At 34.0% G+C, this 22,054-nt stretch overlaps 1 protein-coding gene across 3 annotated transcripts in view; it reads right to left on the reverse strand.

Moving 5' to 3' along the window:
* The window catches only part of DPYD (dihydropyrimidine dehydrogenase), a 707,946-nt gene that overhangs the window by 660,155 nt on the left and 25,737 nt on the right, over positions 1-22,054 (reverse strand). For all 3 annotated transcript variants that reach the window (XM_006919549.3, XM_025038477.1, XM_006919548.3), the window contains one exon: positions 8,229-8,339. In XM_006919549.3, the coding sequence (XP_006919611.2) occupies positions 8,229-8,339 (111 nt within the window). The remainder of the gene's footprint in view (positions 1-8,228; positions 8,340-22,054) is intronic.

A 22,054-nucleotide genomic window follows, 5' to 3' on the forward strand; every position in this document is an offset into this window, starting at 1 on the left:
GCTGGCACATTTTAGGTCCTCCATTAACATTTGGTAATTAATGAAATTGTAAAACTCGGATTTCAAGCAAATATTTACATTATGTAAGTCTTAAAAACTAGATAGAAAATCTTATCTGTAGTCATGTTATATAAATATGGAAAAGGCAATGTAATACATTCATTCTTTTAGAGGGCTCAATGCTATTAAAGGAACTTATTTCCAGCTACTGGACTGTGCCACAAGATATGCAAGAGATGCTCTTTGGAATTCATATGTCATATATGGGCAATGGAAATCAATCAATGATTTCATATTTTAATTGATGATTCCAGGTATCCTTTGTATCCTTAAAGAAACAGATCACCTAAAATTCTTCTGAAATCCATAACTAAACTTTAAGACTTGTACCAAAAGTGCCTTCCCACAAGTAGTATGCCACTATTTAAAAATAACTACTAGTTATGTGCCAACATTAATACAACAGAAGACCCCATCCCAATAACAAAATAAGAAAGTATACATATGTCTAAATGACCACATGGCAAAATTTTAGGTACAGAATCTTTATTTTACTTAAAGGTTTATACTCTGACAAGAAGATTTTTAGGTAGTCACATTTCACAGTATAATTTTACCTCTGTAAATTGTTCCCTCTGTTGAACTTTTAAACTTGCATTTTCTTTAAAGGGTTAAATAGTTTCTTCTAGTTAATGTCTATCCTAACATGCATACATAAAATTAATTACTAAATTTATCTAGTGATAACTTCTAACATCTGTGAAAAGTATGGAAAAAATTATCCAATAAAGCTCATTTCAAATATACTTATTTTAAAACTTATTTTCTAATTTATTACAATGTTCTCAACAAATGCAGCAGGATAATTGTTTTTTATGTTCTTTTTTTTATTTTATTCAATTACAGTTGACATTCAGCATTATTTTATATTAGTTTCAGGTGTACAGCATAATGGTTAGACATTTATATAATTTACTAGACTGATTAGTCTAGTACTCACCTGGCATTACCAATAGTTATTACGATATTATCGACTGTATTTCCTATGCTGTACTTTACATCCCTATGACTATTTTGTAACTGCCAATTTATACTTCTTAATCTCTTTGTTCTTAAAATATAAATGGTAAAGCTATATTATAGCAGGTCCTCAAATAACATTTCATTCAACATTATTTCCTTATAATATGAATAAGAAAAAAAGAAAAGATTCTCAGCCAGCGCCACAGTCTGTGTGGGGTTTGAATGTTCCCCTCAGGTCTGTGTGGGTTTTCTCTGGGTACTCCAGTTTTCTCCCATATCCCAGAGACGTGCCCATGAGGTAAGCTGGCATGTCTAAATTGTCCCAGACTGAGTGAGTTCTGGGTCTGTGTGCATGCCCTGCAATAGAAGGGTATCTTGTTCAGGTAGGGTCCCACCTGGCACCCTCAACTGCTGGGAGAGGGTCCGGCCATTGCAACCCTGAACTGGAATAAGTGGGTTGGAAAATCATCATCTTGTTTGTACTTATCTTTCTTAAATGTATGAGCTCACATTAATTCCCATGTTTAATATTAGAAGTGTTTTGGGTGTTCATTTAGTAGTTTGGTGATGTTTTTGTGACCAGAAATATGCCATAGGAACTTAACTCTTGTTTATATCAATTGGCCTCAAGTAAAATTGGTTTCCATATATGTCGTTTGGCTTAAAGTTGGTTTCCAAAATCCTAGTGACGACGTTAAGTGAGGGTTCACTAGAATGATTTCAAAAATTCCAGGAATGCACAATGTGTGGAAACATTACTAAACAGTTGATGTAATGACCAAGGAAGCCCACTCACTTAGCCAGCAGGAAGTTCTGGGGCCACCTGTGCCATCCAAAGCCATCTGAGTCCCTGCTGCAGTTTGGCAGTTGCTACCCCAGTTTAAACAACAGTGGCGACATTCCTGGGTCCTGAGGCTGGCTGGTACCTCAAGGATGGCAGAAGACCTTTGGCTGGTTTTCAGGGCCAGTAGTATGTGAGGTAAGTGAGGTGCCTATGGAACACAGTTAAGGAGGCACTCACTTCAGGGTCCTGCAGGTACCATCTTAGCCCCGCAACATGGGGTTCTGATGGTCTTCCTGTTCTCATCTCCTTTTTCTATAGCGTCTCCCACCCAAAAAAAGAAACTTGCTCCGCACTCTCTTCCCACCTCCACCAGACCTCATTTGAGAATCTTCAGGATGGAGAACTGAAATAATCATTAATTATGTTCAATTTAATTTAAAAATCACTTTATGGGGTAAGGGTAGTTTTGCTATAATCCCTCCTCCTTTCTCTTAGAAACTTACATATTAGGAAGAGAGATCACTGATTTTCATTTCTTGGAGGAAAAGATGTAAGTGCTGAAACCAGAGAAATAAAAAGAGTTTCTATCGGATTTGGGATTTCAGAAGTCAAGTTTTCAAGGAAACTGAAAAAACTTCAGTGAGTGACAGTAGATTTAGAAAGAAATGTGTGATGAGTTAAAAGTAATGTTTCTTCTTCAGCCCTAACTTCCCATCTAGACTATATGAAAATTTTCAGAATGGAAAGTCAAGACGAGGATCCAAAAGGAAGGCAATGGCCCAGAAATATTGGTAGTGTCCAGTCAGAAACAGGGAAACAGCAAATACTAGCCAGGTGCATGGAACTCATAAGATGGAGAACCTGTTACTCATCAACTAGAAGAAGCCTTAAGGGGGTGCCTAGACCATAATCTTCCAAACCCAATGTTAAGGGAACATTAGAACGATGGTCATGTGTTCAAGACTGGCTTTGCAGCAGCAGAGAGGTGGTGGACAGGAAGAGACTTGGTGAATAGGAACGAAGGTGACTCCACGATGCTCACGATGGTCATTAGTGGACAGATGTCATGAAGCATCAGCAGGGCTCACCTCGCCTACCATACCTGCCAACCAAGTCCCTAGGGACTCAGATGTTAGCCCAGAGAAATAAGGCGCACAGGTGGGTGGGTGACAACAGAGAAGAAAGAATCCTAAAAGTGACATTGACTAAGCTTCCACTCTTAGAGAAGCTCAAAATAGAAATTAAGTTCAATTATAGGAAAACAAAGGAGGTTATACTTCCTGCATGCTTGAGTTTCTAGCCTGATATTTGTATTCTCTATACACTGTACTTTTCACCTATTGAAGAAGGTATTAAGTTACAGAGAATGTTGATTTCGGGTTTTTTTTTTAATTTCAGAAACTCCTTCAGATACTGAGTCTGCTTTTGGAAAAAAACTATTGTCAACAACCAGGAAAGCAAGTTCAAGCTTGAGAAGTCGTTTTAGAATGTGGCGTAAGAAGAGAAAAGAGTAGAATAGGAATTACTTTCTTACTGTGAATCTGGTCAAAAGTTCATTCTGCTTTGGAGTTTAAAAATAGGAATCCATACTGTGAATGTAACATGTACCAATTGGAACTTGCATTTGGTAAAGTTTAACAGAAATGAGTAGCTGGGTTCCAAGCAAGACTGGCTCCACCTTCCCTTTCTGAATGAGATTAATTAATTGATAATTTTATTAACTATGTGGATTTTACCACTTAACAGTTTCATAAACTTGAGAAGGAAAAATGGGCCCAGCAGACAAGGCCAACTATAAGGATAATTTCCAAAGTATAAAAACAACCACATTTGGAAATCTCGTGTAAGAGGAAAAACACATTAACCTCTCCTTCCTTGTAGGAACTCCTCCACAATGCTCAATGCTCATCTCACCCCTCGTAGTGCTTCTCGGCTAAATTCTCACCTCTGCTACTTGTCCCAAACAAGTGTTCAGTGCCTTGCTGAACCACCCTGGAGCCTGCAGCAAAATGAAAGAGGTGTGCTCCTGTGTACATGTTTTATATATTTTTATACTATTTATCTTGATTACTGAGTCTTTTGGTGTCCCCTTACATTCTGCACTGAGGCCAGTGCCTCACTCAACTCTCCCTAATCTTGTCCAAAGGTCCCAAAGGCCTAACCTCCACTCTCTTCTCACCTGAACTGTCTTCCTAGGCAATTCAACCCACAGGCTTTTAACTACCTACATATATTCAGATGATTCGAAACTCTTCACCTCCATCCTTGATGCCTTTACTGAGCTATAACTTTCATAACTAAACAGGATGTCCCACAGGCACATATCTAATAATTGGCTGTCTTTAATGCCTTCTTTATTATTTTCACCCAGGATATTTTCTGATTTGTAACATGTTCAGGTCTTAAAAAATTGCTAATGGAAAATGAGTGCAAAATATTTATGTAATTAGGATGGTTCAACATTTTCAAAAATGGCAAAAATAAACAGCAGTTATGGAAACACCTGCTTAAAAAATACTGGAAATAACTGTTTCGTGCTTCATTAACCAGTATAAACACATTTGCCAGGTTAAATCTCCTACTGAATTCAGAATTTCCAATTAGAACTAGAATGGTATTAAACTGCCAAGGGAAGAAATTCCTGACTAACAAATTTCAGAACTGCCATTCTTAGGGGCACTTTCACAGGTCAAAAAGATGCTTATTTTCTAAGAAGATGCCTATTTTCTAATTTATTTATTAAAACCAAATTTGTATCTATTTTAATAGACAATTTTAGACTACTTATTTTGCAGATTTTATTCACCTTTGGGTAGTATTCAGCACAGTGCCTGAAATATGGTTGCTTCAAAGACCAAAGAAGAAAGAAGGAAGAAAGGCAGACAAGGAGAGAGAACTATATAACAGCTCAGAAAAAACTTCTTCTCTGGGACTCCAAAGAAACCCAACCAATAAGCAGAGAATAATAAGTCAGTGATTTTCTAAATCAAATCAAAACAGAATATTGTAAAGTCAAAGTAAAAGAGTCAGAAAATCAAATCAATAAAAAATAAATAAAACTTTTATATCTGGTGATCAGAGACTTGGCTGAAAATGTACATTTTTGGTGTCTTCAGAAATGATGTAAGATCAATGGCCATAAATGTGACAACCATTGCAATCCCGTTTCCCTAACTTTGATTATCTATTTTCTCATGATCTTATTTGACTTTTCTAAGGAGGCTAGGGGATATACTGGAAAGGACACACTAGAGTCAGAAGACCAGACTTCTAGATCTGTCCGCGACATTAAATAATTTTAACAAGCTTAAGTAAATTATTTAAGATTTTCAGCATAGTCTTCCTCATCAATAAAACAAGGAAACAAATCGGAGTTGTTCATTTGCATCACAGTAAAAATCAAAAACAATATGTAAAGGTACTCCGGAAACTGTAGCACTTTACAAGAAAATATGTAATGCTTATGTCTACTATGCAAAAAATGCATTAAAGAAGGGTGATATTTATTCATGTATTCATTCAACAGATATTTAGTGAGCACTAACTAGAATCTGGGAGCACAGCTAATGAAACAAAACATATAATGAACAAAACACAAAAATCCTTGTTCTTTTAGACTATATTCTAGTGGGAAAAGACACAATAAGTGCTATAACAGACAGTTATAAGTGCTATTAAAAAATTAAGCAGAGAAGTCTAAGTAGAGTTACATAGGGGGGCTGGTTACAATTTTAAACAGGGTAGCTGGAGAAGGCCTTGCTGTGGTGACAATCATACAAAGCAAATTGTACAAACTCTGAGTAAACTGGAAAATCACTATAAGATTCCAAGCAGAGGAATTTTTAAAGGATTCCTCAGATGTATTAATAAGAAGAGACTCTACCAGGAAAGGGCATAAGCATAGAAACCATTTCAAGGCTATTAAAATAATCCAGGTGAGTGATAATGGTGGTAGCTTAGAAAGATTGACATGGTTAAAAATGGTGAGAGATAATCAGGTTCTGTATATATCTAAAGGCATAGCCAAAAGGATCTTCTAATTAATTAGGTATGGAAGGTGAGAGAAATAACAAAATTGGGAACTCAGATATTTTGCTCCTAGTGATAGAATAGATGGTGATGACTTCAGGAAGAATAGGTTTTGAAGGTAAAATCATATTTTGGATTTTCAACATATTAAATTTGAGATGCCTATTAGACATGCAAATACACAGAATAATCATTAAATACAGTGACGTTTCGAGCTTTTTCATGTAACATAGATTGTGAATATTTCTCCAGATTGTTAATTTATTTCAAAAATAATTTTAATGGTTGCAAAATTTACCACTAAATGGATTTGTCCTAATATACTTAACCATTGCCCAGTGGTTAGAATGTAGTGGGTTTTCCCCTTCATGTTTCTATATTGAATACATAATATTGGGACAATCCTCTTTCTACTTAATTCTTTATCTACATTTGTAATTCTTTTCTTAAGATGGTTTACTAGAAGATGAATTGCTGGGTGTGTTTTTGATCATTTAAAGGCATTGTTATGATCCAAACTGTAGCCTCCTAAATTCATATGTTGAAGTCTTAACCTCTCTACCTCAGAATGTACCTGTATTTGGAGATGATAGTCTTTAAAGTGGTAATTAAAATAAGGTCATTAGGGTAGGTCCTAATCTAGTGCGACTGGTGTCATAAGGGGAAATTTGGACAGGCATGTACAGAGGGAAGACCATGTAGAGACACAGGAAAAGACAGCCATCTAGAAGACAAGAGAGAAGCCACTGAAGAAACCAACCTGCTGACACCTTGATCCCAGATTCTCAGCCTCCAGAACATTAAGAAAACAATTTCTGTTCTTTCACCGGCCAGTCCATGGTACTTTGTCATGACAGCCCAGCAAACTAACACAGGTGTAATAAGTACTGTCAAAAATATTATCCAATTGCTTTCTAGGAAATTGTGCCAAGATATTTATTTAATGGAGAAAGCCCATCTCACTGCATCTTTGCCAATTATAAACAATATGATAAAATATTCTTTTTATTCAATTTAGAAGATAACATTATGGAATAAAAAAGGTAACTTCCACAAAATATAATAATAACAACAATTATAATAAAGAAAGACTCTCCTTCTAAATAAAACCCTGATCACTAATTGTTTAATAATGTATAAATGAGACCTCAGAGAAGTCACTGAATTTATCTGAATCATAGTTCTCACACTTTTAAAGAGAGAGATTTAGACTTGAAAATCTTTAATGGCTTTCGATGTTCAAAAATTACATGATTTTTTTTTTTTTTTACAGTGCTCTTCAGTTGTTCATACCATTATACAGGATCATGCTTTATAGTCAGCTTATTCCTTGATCTAATATAGACCACACTAGTGTCCTTCCAGAGATCTCTACCAGGATTGTCATGGAGGAATGCAAAGCTCAAGAACTGGAGGAAGGAAAACAATTTTAAACCCAGGTCTGCTTTTAAGTGGTTGTGTTATCATCTCAGGTCATATCATTTCTCTGTATTTCTATTTTTTGCTTCATTCAAGAAACTTCGTTAGGTGGCCAGTGATAGAAAAATAAAAAATCATGTTAACAAATACATTTGCACATACCCTAAATTCCCTCCCTCAAAGAGTTTATATGTAGGAATGAAGGAAGAAGTACATAAAAATAAACTGAAATCATTATATTAGACAGTACATGTAAAGTACCAAAAGAGCTAATGTTAAATAAGCTAACATTATTAACTATCTGACTAATTAACTTGGGAAAATTAATGTTGAGGAAATTAATTTTAGGAAATCAGGTAAAAGGAAATTGCTTTATAAATGTAAAGATTTATAACCCCTAAGACAGTTTTAAATATTGCTTTGGAGGTTGTACTCACCCCCTATTTATGGTTTTACAGCCCCACCCATGTAATCACCTAATAGGTACAATTAATTAATATTCTAGCAATGAGTAATCTCAGAAATTTTTGTTCCTGCACCAAACATGAATTATTACATGTCCATATTGAACATCTCATGTCATACGTTCCCCAAAAGCATACTTTATAACAGTTTGTATATACCAGTTCACCTTTCTTCAGTTGAATTACATCTGCAATATGGAAACTTTTCCTTACCATAGCGTCATGCAAAACAATTTTAAGATAAATTTTATAAATATTTAATAAGAGAAATTTTGGCACCAAACTAAATTTATATAATGTTTAACTATTTCAAAAGGCTTTTTAAGAAGTAAAATTTAGCACACTTTTGAGATTATTCAAATATAAAATATTTAAAATAAGAAAAAAAATCACGGCTGTACTTTACACATATTTAATTGTATTTCTAAGTATATGTACAATTTTGTCTTACGATGTGTAGATATTGTAAAATAATTCTCAGTGTGAAATCATGTATCAGTGGTACTTACAAAGCAGTTCTTATCGGGATTTCTTTTCCAATGCTTCTTGTCCAATTTTTTAGCCGAAGTGGAACGCAGAGTTGCATGAGTTTGTATTCGAGGATTTAAAGCCAGGATACTCTGAAGACAGTATAAATAATGTATAAACATTTGTAAATATATCGACATTAAAAATTCAACTTATTATTTTGATATATACTAAAATATACTAAAGATGTATACTAAAAATGTTGTTTTCCCCTTATACTATTATAATACCACAACAAACTTATCTCAAGTCATCATTTATTAGGTGATATCCTAGCTGATTTTATAAGAGTATTTATTAATGAAAATATGAAGGATCTTAAAATCATAACAAATGGCTCTTAATAGAAATTCTATACTTAGTATTTTTAGATGAGAATATCAGAAAAAGAGGTATCTTATTCTAGATTTGATTTAAAATAGTATAACAATATTCCTCACTTTTAGGTTTTCAGAGTTTACAAATTGTTTTCACATGCACTATCTAATTTAACTTACATCAACTATTATCATCTCAAATGAATTCAGGGTAGTTAAGTAACCTGCTAGAGATCTCACGATTAATATGCAAAGGGACCAAATTAGGACTCAGTTTTTCTGAGAGTTGGGCTTATATTCAAATACATCCAAAGATAAAATTTACATTTTACTATGACTGTGTGAGGTATAAAGTAGAATAGAAGCCATTTAAACTACATATGTAAATAATATTATACAGCATCTGAGTAACTCAATGAAGAATTGATTTCAAAGCCCTGTCTTCGGCAAGCCTTTAAAACATAACCATTAGGGGTCACTTCCAGAGGGTGGTATGTGGACCTCTGTAGATCAACTCCCCAGCAAAACAAACATAACTGATAAAAATTAATAAAAGTAAGACACTTTTAAAGTCTCCAGAAATTGCCTTAATGTCAGACAGCAAATGAAGAAACACTTATTAAAGAAAAATCTATTAAAAGCTGGTAAGAATGGTGAGGGTCTATGGCATTTGAAGTACAAGTTGCTTCCACTCTCCACATTCCCAGTTCAGCATAACAGAAATTCCCCTCAGGTGAGTGCAGCCAAAACACAGGGACCCCTCTACCCACGGCTTCTAGTTAAGGTTGTGGTTTCTCCCAGGGAGGAGCAGGCCGTCAGTATTTCTCATCTCCTTCCCCTCTACTGCACCCCCTCCCCCGCCACACGGCTACCCACTACACTGCAGCTAAACTCCAGGAATGTGCAGCTGAGAAGTCAGGAGCTCCCTTGCTTGGACCAGTTCCCACTAACAAGGAAGAGGATCTACCTCGGGAGCAGCATGCCAACAACTCTGGGGTCCTAATCACCCTCAGCTCAGCTTACTCACAGTCTGGAGTTAGCACACTAGGAAAAGCAAACCAAAAGCAGAGGCTACTGCCTACACCAGTGCCATGCTCATAAAGCAAGGGAGTCACTCTGAGAGAAGCAGGCCACTGTCACCATCCCTAGCTCTGGGTCTGTGGCTCAGAGATTTTTCTAAAAGGAAGAGGAAGGCCATAAGAACAGACAGCTCTCCCAAAAGGAACTGACTTTATTTGACTTAGTATGTGGAGAAGTTCAAGCCTAAGGGCACTCTCAAAAACAATAAAGATCTTGATGGCAAACAACTAAGAGGAGGCTGGCAACTCCAAGACGGTAACAAACTAAATCATAAGGCAGATAGTTTACCAGAGAGAATCAGGGAAAGAAATAGCTAAGAACAGCTCCCCTGGGATCACACGAAATCTCAGATTCATCTCAAAAATTGCCCCTGCAAAGAAACTCAAATTTAATTGAATCTCACTGTAGGGCAATTTGTACCCTAAGGCATTGTCAAAAATAATAGAACAATCAACCAGAAATCAATGGAGACTAATAGCTGGGTGTGGTACCAACACAAGTAGATAGTTTAACAGAGCAATCAGGGGAAAAGGCATAGAGAGCCCTGTTAAAACCACTGTCATCACAGTTATTATGTACATGCCCAAGTCTTCACCCTATGTGAGTGCCATCAGAGGTTCACACTGTAAGGGAAATAAACTTCCCTGAAATAATCCATCAAGTCACCAGACAAATAAGCAAACAATAACAAGCCTCCATCTGGGGGGAGGAGAGGAGGTACTAGTATCCAGAATTGCTAAAATGTGTTACCTAAAATGTTCAGTTTTTAATTAAAAAACAATAAGACATTCAAAGAAATAGGATTGTGTGATCCATATAAGGAAAAAAAGCAGGCAACAGAAACTGCCTTTCAGAGGACCCAGGTGTCAAATTTATCAAAAACTTTAAAGCAGGCATTAGAAGGAAGGTATGATGACAATGTCTCAACAAATACAGAACATCCATATAGAGAAAAATTTATAAGAAAAAAGACAAATGGACATTCTGGAGCCGAAAACTGCACAATAATTAAATTTAAAAAAACTTGGTTGAGGGAGTCAGTAGTAGATTTGAACTGGTAAAAGATCAACAAACAAATATAGATCAAGAGAGATTATGCAATCTGATGAACAGAGAGAAAAAAAAGAATAAAAAGATTGACACTTAAAGATATGTGGTACACTATTAAGTAAACCAAAACATTTTAATGGGAGTACAAAGAGAGGAAAGAAAGGAGGGGGAAAAAATATAAGAAGTAATGACTGAAAACTTCCTAAATTTGATTTAAAAGAGAAAGAGAGAAAGAAAGAAAAAAACCACTTAAACTATACATCCAAAATCTCAATAAAGAGTCCACACATAAACATGGTAGTAAAAATCCTAAAACTCAACACCAAAAAGAAAGTCTTGGAAGCAGCAAGAGAAAAAAATCCTTCATGGTGTACAAGAGAACTCTAAGTTTAACAGCTGACTTCACATCCTTCACATATGGAACAATAGATGTCATAAGGTAGTGAGATGAGATTTTCAAAGTACTGAGAAAAAAAAACCTATCAACCAAGAATCTTATGCTCAAGGCAAAATAACAAAAAAGAAATAGACTTAAACGGCACTCTAAATCATTTAGACCTAATAGATATCTATAGAACACTCCACCCAACAGCAGCAGAATACACATTCTTTTCAAGTGTGCCTGGAACATTTTCTAGGATAGACCATATGCTAGGCCATAAAACAAGTCTCAAGGAATTTGAAAAACTTAAAATTACACGAAGTCATTCTCCAACCACAATGGAATGGAATTAGATATCAATAACAGAAAGAAATTTGGGAAATTCACATACAACATAAACATAGTAAACCTTATGCTGAGAGAAGCCAGTTATTAAATACCACATATTGTATAATTCCATTTATATAAAACGTCCAGAATAGGCAAATTTATAGAGACGGAAAGTAGATTGTGGTTTCCAGGAGCTGGGGAATTAGAGAAAAATGAGTCCCTGCTAAAAGGAACATGATTTCTTTTGGGGGTAATAAAATTGATTGTGGTGATGGTAGCACAACTGTGAATATATTAAAAGCCTCAGAATTCTACACTTCATATGGGTGAATGGTGTGGTATGTGAATTATATCTCAATAAAGCTGTTACCAAAAAAAAAAAAAATCACTAAATTCTACATTCTGTGGATTTCATTATATTCTCTATTTACTCTAATAAACATCTTTGGGACTTAATTTATTGGACCAATAGAAATGATGATTATTTTTAGTAATTCTTATATATAATGGACATAATATTTTTCAATCTATCTGTTTACATGTCCATATCTTCTGGACAGCAAACATCCAAGTGAGTCATAAGTCTTAAATGGTTTATTCCTTAGAAAATAATGCCAAAGCAACCTATTAATAGGAGCCAACACTAAAAATATAATTATTGTCATTTTTATACAAAAAATTAAAAATATTTTCTTATTATAAAATAAATGCAGTTTTTTTGTCTAGTAATTTAACCTTGAACCATTACTAATCTTACATTAATTCAAACCAATAAATAAAAAGATGACATTTTTTAAAGGTAGTTATTGTGTCCAACATTTAAAGCAAAAACAAACAATAAAAAAACCTGTGTAACATGCAAGAAAGACAGCTGCATTTATTTTAGTTTTTACTCTCATAATCCATATTGTGATAAATGATTATGTTTATCTATGTCAGCAGAGTAATGTAACTTCTGAGAATAAGCACTCCGAATGCAATTTATTGGCTGTTTATCACGGTAACTTTTCCTTTACATAGCATAAGTAGAAAGTATAACATAACATAAAATATTGGGTTAACCTTTTGCAAAAAGGCAGTGACTTGAATTTAATGGATCTTGGGTAAAAATAAATTGAATTGTGGAGAATGGTTACCAAGGATTTGACTTAATAATATCCCAAATGAAAAGTGTATAAAATAAAAATACAGGACATGAGTGTTTGAGAGCTGTTAAAAACAATTTTCAAAAGCAAGACTTTTTAAAACTAAATGTCAATATCATCAATAACTAAAGAGCTGGCAGAATACAGGAGAATTCTAAATTACATTCTTCCTAAGAAATAACCAAAGCCAGGTTCTAACAGGATCACGGGTTCCCCTCTCTAGATAAATTGAGCACTTAAAGAGGCCTGTTAACCCTTTCAAATTTAAGATATTTTACTTACAGAGGGAGATTTTCTCCCATGCAAAGAATTTGGCCTTTACCTTTCCCAATCACTTTCAGTAACACAATAAAAATGTACTGATGATTCTAGAGGCAGAATACCAGAATTTGATAACATTTCACTTCACCGATTTTACTTAGTTTAGGAAATGAAAGAATAAGAGACGCTTACGCAAGAGATCAAATCAGGGTTATGTATTGTCACTGCAGTTGTCTGTCAACACTATTCTGGGAAATGGTTATAATGTTGCAATATACAAACTAGAATTCTGCATCTTAGAGGTATATTTCCATACTAACAGAGAGAGCACAAAAAGAGTCCAGATTGACTACAACCACAGGTCCTTACTTCTCAAATAAAATCATTAAGTCATAGCCTGAAAATATTGGAACTGCAATACTATTTGAGAGTCACCCAGACAACATGTCTTCTTTCTAAAAATATGGCTTTGTTTTATATCACAATATTGATTTTCCAAACATAATGAGCCATTAAGCATCTTTCACTCTTTGCATTTTAAATTATAAACAAATGTTTCCTCTTCAGTACTGGTCATTACTTTCTATAATTCTGAGCCATTAAAATGATGCACACACACTGACATTTTAGATTTACAGGCTGAACTTGATGTATATTTTGTCTTATTTAAATTATCCCTAAATTTTGTCTTCGATGGCTTATGCTAAGTCTACTATAAGTTGTCTCCTACCTTCCAGAGCATCAAGTAAAAAAAATAAAATAAAAAACTTGCATTTCTCATGTTTTGATAATTGGGCATAAATACCTTGATCTCGATAAAACATTATACTGTGCTGCCATTTTTCACCTCAATAAACATTTTAGCTAACGGGAAAACAGAAATACCTTTTGATTTATACTTTAGATCAGTATCTGTTGCTTCATTCAGACAACATGCTAACAAATGTTGATTGATAGAGAACTGAACTTTTCAGTACTTACTTGCTTATCAATCTCAAGCAATTATCTCATCCTTTGCCACATATGTCAGAAGTCATAGTGTAGGGTAAATTTAAAGAAGTATTTTAGGAATTTACCAAGGTACCTTTGGTTCTTGGATAAACTCAGACTGATATGGCCAGTCTCCCACTGGGCTGGGAGAAAAGGGAACCCTATGCCAACAAACAATCTCAAGGTCTAAAACCTTAGAAATCCATGATAATCAGTCCTGCTCAAGGTCTTTCACATTTTCATAATTTTTTAAATACACTCCCATTCTTTGTCCTGGTCAGGCTTCTTTTCCTTTAGCATGGATTACCTTTCCAAGTAATTTATCTTCCACTTTTTTCATTTACTAGCTCTATACAAAGATCAGTTTTTCCTTCATGTGCAATGCCTAACTCATTGCAGTTGATAAATAACTAATAAAGAAAGAGTCTCTGACAGCCCTAATTCTTACAACTCTCATTTTATTAAGTATTCACTAAGCACTTTGCACTCTGCACCGTGTTTGAGGTTAAATTTGGACTTAGATCTTAGCCTTCCATTTTTTCTGGTTACTTAAACTCTTGATCTCTCTACTGCTTCAACTATAAAATGGTGATTAGTAATAGTAGCTGCCTCATAGGGTTGTTTGGAAGATTAAATAAGATGATACATAAAACCACAAAGAATGATGCATGCAGTAAGTGCTTATTACATGTTATTAGTTAGTATGTGATAGAACTAGATTTTAGACTCCATTTAACCAATGTGTATTTACTGCCACTTCTGAATATATACACAGGAATCATTTTTCTAAAGTACAGGAATATGAAAAATAAAGGCAACAGGTGAAAGCATAACTATGAAAAAGATAGAATAAAAAACAGAGATGTATCCCAAGTGAAAGTCATCAGTCCCTGTACATATCTTTGCCCTAAGCCAGTAATTTCAAAGGCAGACTGCCTAAAAATGCAATATGCTCTTCACAAATTAATATGGCAGTGTGAAAGCGTCACAAAATTCAAATACAGACTTTTAAAATCCACTACATACATACAGCAATGTAGATATCATTTTATAATGCATAAGACAGTATATAATTCGTGACCTTTGGTCCCAACATGTTTAGGTGAATTCACATTACATTTCCTTCCTAGAAAAGACCAAAAGTCATGAATTTATAAAACATCAAAAACCTCATCAACTGGAAGTGAATGAACCCCTGAGAATGCTAGTCACACTGCCTGGGAAATTTGATTCATTCCTATTAAACAAATAGTTAACACAAATAAAATAGTTCATGCGTCTTAAAATATCACATTCACCATGTCACTCTCCTATTCAACAAGCAAAGGTCTGCCACCCAAAGCGTGGTTTGGCTTTGCAAGGCCCAGTGACTTTCCTTCACTTACAGAATACACACCACACACCAGGCACCTAAGTGCTCTCGAATTGGAAAAAAACTTTTTTTTTATCGTTTTTCAGAAAAGATTGAGAACTCAAACATAGGAACCATAACTTATACATTTGATATCAATTTTTAATACAGAACACAGCATTCCAAAGGTGGTTGGAATTAGACATTATACTAGTCAGCTCTGGATGCTATGAAAGAATCTCAGAACTTAAATGGCTTAAACAACAGACATTTCTTTTTCACAGTTCTGGAGGCTGAGAATTCCAAGATGTAGGTGCTGGTCTATTCAATGAAAGTCCAATTCCTGGCTTGAGACAGCCACCTACTCACTGTGTCCTCACAGGGTAGAGAGACACAAAGGGCTCTCTTGTGTCTCTTCTTGTAAGGCACTACCCCCATTATGAGGCCTTTCTCATGACCTCATCTAACCCTAATTACTTCCCAAAGGCCCCATCTCCAAATATTATCAATTGAGTGTCGGGACTTCAACATATGAAATTTAAGGGAGATACAAACATTCAGTCTGTAACAGTCATGGAAAGGGTTCTACTCTCTGTGGAACTATGCAAATGATGCTAATACTGAGCATTAACTTAAAAGGTAGCTTTACCTTAAGATTGCAAATGGTACCACTTTAAGTCCACAGTTTTATTTATTTACTTATCAAGAAGAAACTTCAGAAAAACAAAAAAGGTATAATATTATATTGTTTAAATTAAAAAAACAAAAACCACATAACAAATAAATTAATAATAGCCATTAATTATGTCTTCCTTCATTCTTAAAACCATTTAAATAGCAAATCATTAATAATATGCATACTAATTTATGTGCTATTTATATATTTTCATTGCAGGAACTGAAAATACATATTATGTACAAATACTTATAAAGTAATATCAAAAGAGATGAGAATCTGTACTACAGCTATTTTATTGTAAAATTTCACTACTTTAATTATAAATGGCTTTTTTACTTAGTATAATGCTGCAAAGCATCCATGCATTATATAGCTAAATGAAAAATCAATATTTGGAAAAGGCATAACTATAAAAATCCATGTTAAAATAATACTTTGTATTTACAAGATTTGAGCAAATATATGAATCTATGTATAAAAACATAAGATAAATTATGAAAGGAGAGAATTGATTAGGATTATTACATTACCAAAAAAAATTCACCAGGGTAACTAAGAAAATTCTTATTTGAAAAATTTATACTTTTTCATTCAAGAAAAATTATTCAGTTTATTTCAAAACTCGCTTTACAGAAATTGTTTGGCTTCAAAGTAATTATTATGATTTATCCTTAATCTATTAACTTTTGTGTATAAGATACACTGGTTTTCAAAAGAGCTATATTTACATTTTAGTTTAAGAGAGGCTAAGTGTATACCAGCATGCTAAAAATAAAGCAGTACTTGGCCAACAAATAGAAAAGCTAGAAAACAAGACTTAAACAGAAAAAAGGAAGTAAGATCTGTGCTAATTGAGTTTACATTCTTTAAAAATTAACTAAATTGAGCAAGTAGCATGATTTTCAGGTTCACAAAATTACAATACAGTAATGATTGACTAGTTGTCCTTCATTGATATGGTTAACAGCCAAAAGGAAACATGCATGGGCTAGCAAGTGACTTATATCAAAAATAAGTACTAAAATAATTTTTAAAAAACAATTAATTTTTGGACGTTACTAATATAAAGGATTATCATAAGATACTCTTTCTTTTGAGAAGGATAAGAGTGTGGCAAGGAATATATGGTAAGTTGGGGAGCCGAACTATTTGAAATCAAGAAAATTTTTTACACTTGAAAACATTTTTTATTATTATGCTATTAGCCTTAGTACAATTCTCCATTCTGCATAATTGTTATGTAGTATTCAATACTGTAATTTGCTTTTCAATTCCAGAAACTCATCGGCTTTGGTTTCCCTGACATCATGACATTAAGTCTTATTTTTTTATTCACTATCTGTACTTTTGTGACTTCTGTTTTTCCCCTTTACCACAAAGAAGTCACAAGGAAGTCCATTTCCCCACTTGGACCTCTACAGCATGCCCCTCTACCAATGATCAGTTTTCTGCAGCTGAGTTTTATATCTACATGGCAAAGCAGGAGATCTCACCCACTTCACTGAATGCCAAATTACCTACTTGCATTGTCCATCATTATCTCAGTTACTTCACTTCAAAAAGCAATGCATTGCCTTTTTTCTCACAACTTTTTAACCCCACTTGACTTCTGTCAATAATAGCACCACTTCTCCAGTAGATTGGACTTCATATTGTGGTCAGTCTATAATTATTACTTTTGTTCTTTAAACCCACACGATGCCAGTCTATGTTGGTCACATCTGGCCTGTCCTTAGCATTTTCTATTTCTCCAACCTACTGCAGATCTTGCAGTATGCTTGGATCATAACATAATAGTACTCTCTTAATTGAACTATTCATTTCAAGTTTGTACTTTTTTGTCTTTCTTATCCTCCATACACTCATACAAATGAGTGCACACACACATGCAAAGGTTAAATGGCTTCACAGTACAGACACAATACCAATAAAAAGTATCACCTTGCTATTCAATCTGGTTCCCATCTACCTCTCCAGCCTACCATCACTCTCACCCACTTGTTTCTTGAACCTATGTACAATCTTACATCCATACCTCTGCTCACATCACTACCTATGTTTAGGATGCAGCCACTTTATGTTAACTTTTCTTTAAATTTTAACTAAGAACCATTTCCTCCGAAAATTAAGAAATGTCTCTCCCTCTCTTCAGATTGTACCCATGAAATTTTGGAGAACCTATTGCCATTGTCATTCATCTGACACATCAGACATGATATCAAATAATTATTAATATACATATAGCATTTCCCATCAAACTGAGTCAGTAAAACCCTCAAAAGAAAGTATATAATTTATATATCCTCCTATCTTCAAAACCAAGTATAATACTTCATTTGTGAAAATATGCAAAAATAAATTGTTAATGAGAAAAATTCCTTAGCAAAACAGTCTCAAAAAGCAGCAAGAAACTCCCATTGGAGCGTAGAAGGACTTCGATGCTGGCAAAACAAACAGAATTCTGTTTTCTTCTTGATGTTCATTCTATTGCAGAGGACGAAGAGTAGTTGCCACAACTTACAAATATTTTAAGCCATATAATCATTAACTACTCCAAAATGGAAGGTCACTGTTTTCCTCACTTTCATTCAATGGTTTTTATCATGCAACTCACTCACTGAAGCAGAAGTGAAGCACTTTGAGGTAAAACTTGTAATCTGTGATAACATAATGTCAGCAACAAGCTCTATCAAGAAAACAAATGAATTACTTATTATCCACTCTTAAAACGTCCTAGGGTCAAAACTTTAGATTTTATTATACAACATAGACATCTCCAACATATGAAAAACATGGTTCCTACAACAAAAGAAGGTGCAGACCACTGCAGGAAGTAGGCAGGAATAAATGAAAATACAGTGGTTTAAGTATGTTCATAGAGTAAAGCATGAACAGCTCAGATGTTGAGTCTAGGAAGGGCTAGATTTGAAGGATGTGTATTTTTTTAAATGCGTCTGTTGTAATTGTTAAAATAAAAAATAGATCCTTTAAGAAATTGCCCTTAGGAAAAAGTGTGGTTTATTATTTATAACAACAAAAAACTGGCAGGAAGAGAAATGTTAAATTATGGTTAGTCTACAGTGGAGTAATATACATACCTACTAAAAATCATGTTTAAAAGAATATTTACTAATGTGGAGAAAGACTGTTGGTATCATGAAAAGCTTTTAAAAGGAAGAAAAATCAAATCTATATCTGAAATAAGATTATTTCAGTTCTATTAGAAAGATGTGATCTTATGTACTAAATATTTTAAATTATATAACATGTATATAATTACTATTTAAGCCACTTTTCTCTTAATTAGTAAGTTATATCTTGTATTCTTAATGACCGCCCTTTGTTTGAGTGCCTACAAAGAATGCTCACTTTTAAAAAGTAGTATTAGCTACTGGAAAATACACAGTATTAAGTCAGATCATGGTATCTCAGTATTTTATCAAACATGATCTAGCAATTCCGACTTAGAGGCATAAATATCTCATTTTAAATCATTTAAATTTAAACCTAAAGTAAGATGTAAAGAAATAATGTCTCTTACTATTCTTCGGTTGTAATTAAATACTACTTGACCTGAACTAGTTTCCTTCCAGGGGTGAATAAAATTAACTCTGCATCTTCTTTGGGCCTCTAGGATTTAGTTTATTAGAGTTGGAGTGGACTTTAGATATTAACATTTGATTTCCCAGTCTAATTCAGGAACCCTATTCCAAACACTCATTGAACTGTATCAATCAAATTTATCAAAGAAAACGCTATTAGATAATAGGAAAAGGACATGAACCCTTCACAGAAGAATTCAAGCATATTTCCAACTGAAGAGAGAGGACCGTTCAGCCACCCACTGGGTCTTCACTGCAAGTAAGTTTCCCCTGTGATCACTACTGGAAAATGCTATTGTCAGTCTCTGATGACAAACACATTGCCTAATACTTCTCTTTGTGCTATTGTTGCCATACATTTTACCTTTTTTTTTTTCACATTTACTGCTTTTTTTCAAGTAATTTTTGTACAAAAGCTTTATTGAGATATAATTCACTTACCACACAATTTACCCATTTAAAATGTACAATTCAATGGCTTTTAGTACAGTCACAGTTGTACAATCATTATCATAATCAATCTTAGAACATTTCATCAATCTCCCCGCCCAAAAAAAAAATCCATACCCATTAGCAGTCACTTCCTATTTCTCCCAAATACCCAGCTTAAGGCAATCATTAAGCTACTTTCTGACTCTATGGGTCTATTTTTTCCAGCTTTATGGAGGTATAATTGACAAATAAAAATTGTATATATTTAAAGTGTACAGTGTGATGCTTTGATATACATACACATCATAAAATGATTACCAAAATCAAGCTAATTAATATACCCATCACATCACATAGTTAACTGTTTTATTATTTTTGTGAGAACATTTAAATCTATTCTTAGTATATGTTAAGTACACAACATAACATTATTAACTAGTCACCGCGTTGTAGATATTTGATCTCTAGAACTTACTCACCCTGCTTAACTGAAACTTTGTACCCTTTGACCATCATCTCTCCATTTCCCCCATTCTCCAGTCCCTGGACACCACCATTCTAATCTCTCTCTGCTTCCATGAATTTGATGTTTTTAGATTCAACATACAGGTGAGATCATACAATATTTGTCTTTCTGTGTCTGGCCTACTTCATTTAGTATAATGTCCTCCAGGTTTATCCATAATGTCACAAATGGCAGAATTTCCTTCTTTCGATGGCTGAAGAATATTCCACTGCATGTATATACCACATTTTATTTATCTATTATCCATTCATCCATCGATGGACACTTGAGTTGTTTCTATAACTTGGCTATTGTGAATAGCACTGCAATGAATATAGGAGTGCAAATATCTCTTCAGATAAAAATATCTATCCTTTAGATATATACCTAGAAGTGTGATTACTAGATCATAGTTTTATCTTTTAATTTTTTTTGTGACATCTATACCCTTTTCCATAATGGCTGTATCAATTTACATTCCCACCAACAGTGCACAGGTTCTCTTTTCTCTATATCCTATCCTCACCATGTTATCATTTACTTTTTTGATAAAAGCCATTTTAACAGATGTGAGGTGGTATCTCATTGTAGTTTATATTCGTTTTTTGCTGATGGTTAGGTTAGATGAACACCTTTTCATATACCTGTTGGTCATTTGTATGTCTTCTTTTGAGAAATGTCTGTTTAGGGACTGTGTCCATTTTTAATTGGGTTATTTGTTTTCTTGCTATAAATTCACCTATTCCAGACATATCATATAAATAGAATCACACAATAGATAGTCTTTCGTAGCTGGTTTATTTCACTTAGCACAATGTTCTCAAGATGTACCCCCACTGTATTTTATTTTTATATGTTATAAATCCACACTATATATTTTTATTTAAACAGCCATTATCTTTTAATGACTATGTATATAAGTAAAAATCATATATTTACCCATGTAGTCACCATTTTTGTAGTTTTATCTTCCTTTATGTAAATCCATATTCTACCTGGTATCCTTCTCCTTCTAGTTGGAAGGACATGACTTCCTTTGACATTGCTCATAGTGCAAGCCTGCTGCTGATAAATTCTTTCAGCTTTTTATGTCTGAAAAAAGTCTTTTTTCACTTAGTTTTCAAACACTAATTTCACTGGGTATATAAAATTCTAAGTTGAGAGCTTTTCTCTCCTGCCCCAGTATTTCAAACATGTTGTTCTGCTGTCTTCTCTCTTATTTCCAACAAGCTATCTGTTTTTACCTTATCTTTGTTCTTCTATATCTAGTATGCCTTTTTTAACTCTGACTGTTTTAGAATTTTTTCTTTATCACTGCTTTTGAGCAAATTGATTATATTATGCCTTGCTTATAGTTTTCTTCATATGTCTTCTGCATGGGCTTCATTGGGCTTTTTGACCTTTATTTTTTCAATGTCTTCCCACCCCTTCACCACACCCCTCCTTGGGGGATTCCATTTACACGTATATTAGATCACGGAAGTTGTTACACGGCTATTCATTTTTCTCTGTTTCATTTTGGATAGTTAGTATTGCTACATGCTCAGGTTCATTATGTTTTCTTCTGAAATATCTAATATATTCTTAATCCTACTCAGTGCATCCTTCCTCTTAAGACATTGTAGTTACCATTTCTAGGAGTTCAGTTGGCTCTTTTCTTTCCTATGCCTCTATTTATCTTTT

The sequence above is a fragment of the Pteropus alecto genome, unplaced genomic scaffold (assembly GCF_000325575.1).
Source record: "Pteropus alecto unplaced genomic scaffold, ASM32557v1 scaffold106, whole genome shotgun sequence".
In the NCBI taxonomy this organism is placed as follows: Eukaryota; Metazoa; Chordata; class Mammalia; order Chiroptera; family Pteropodidae; genus Pteropus; species Pteropus alecto.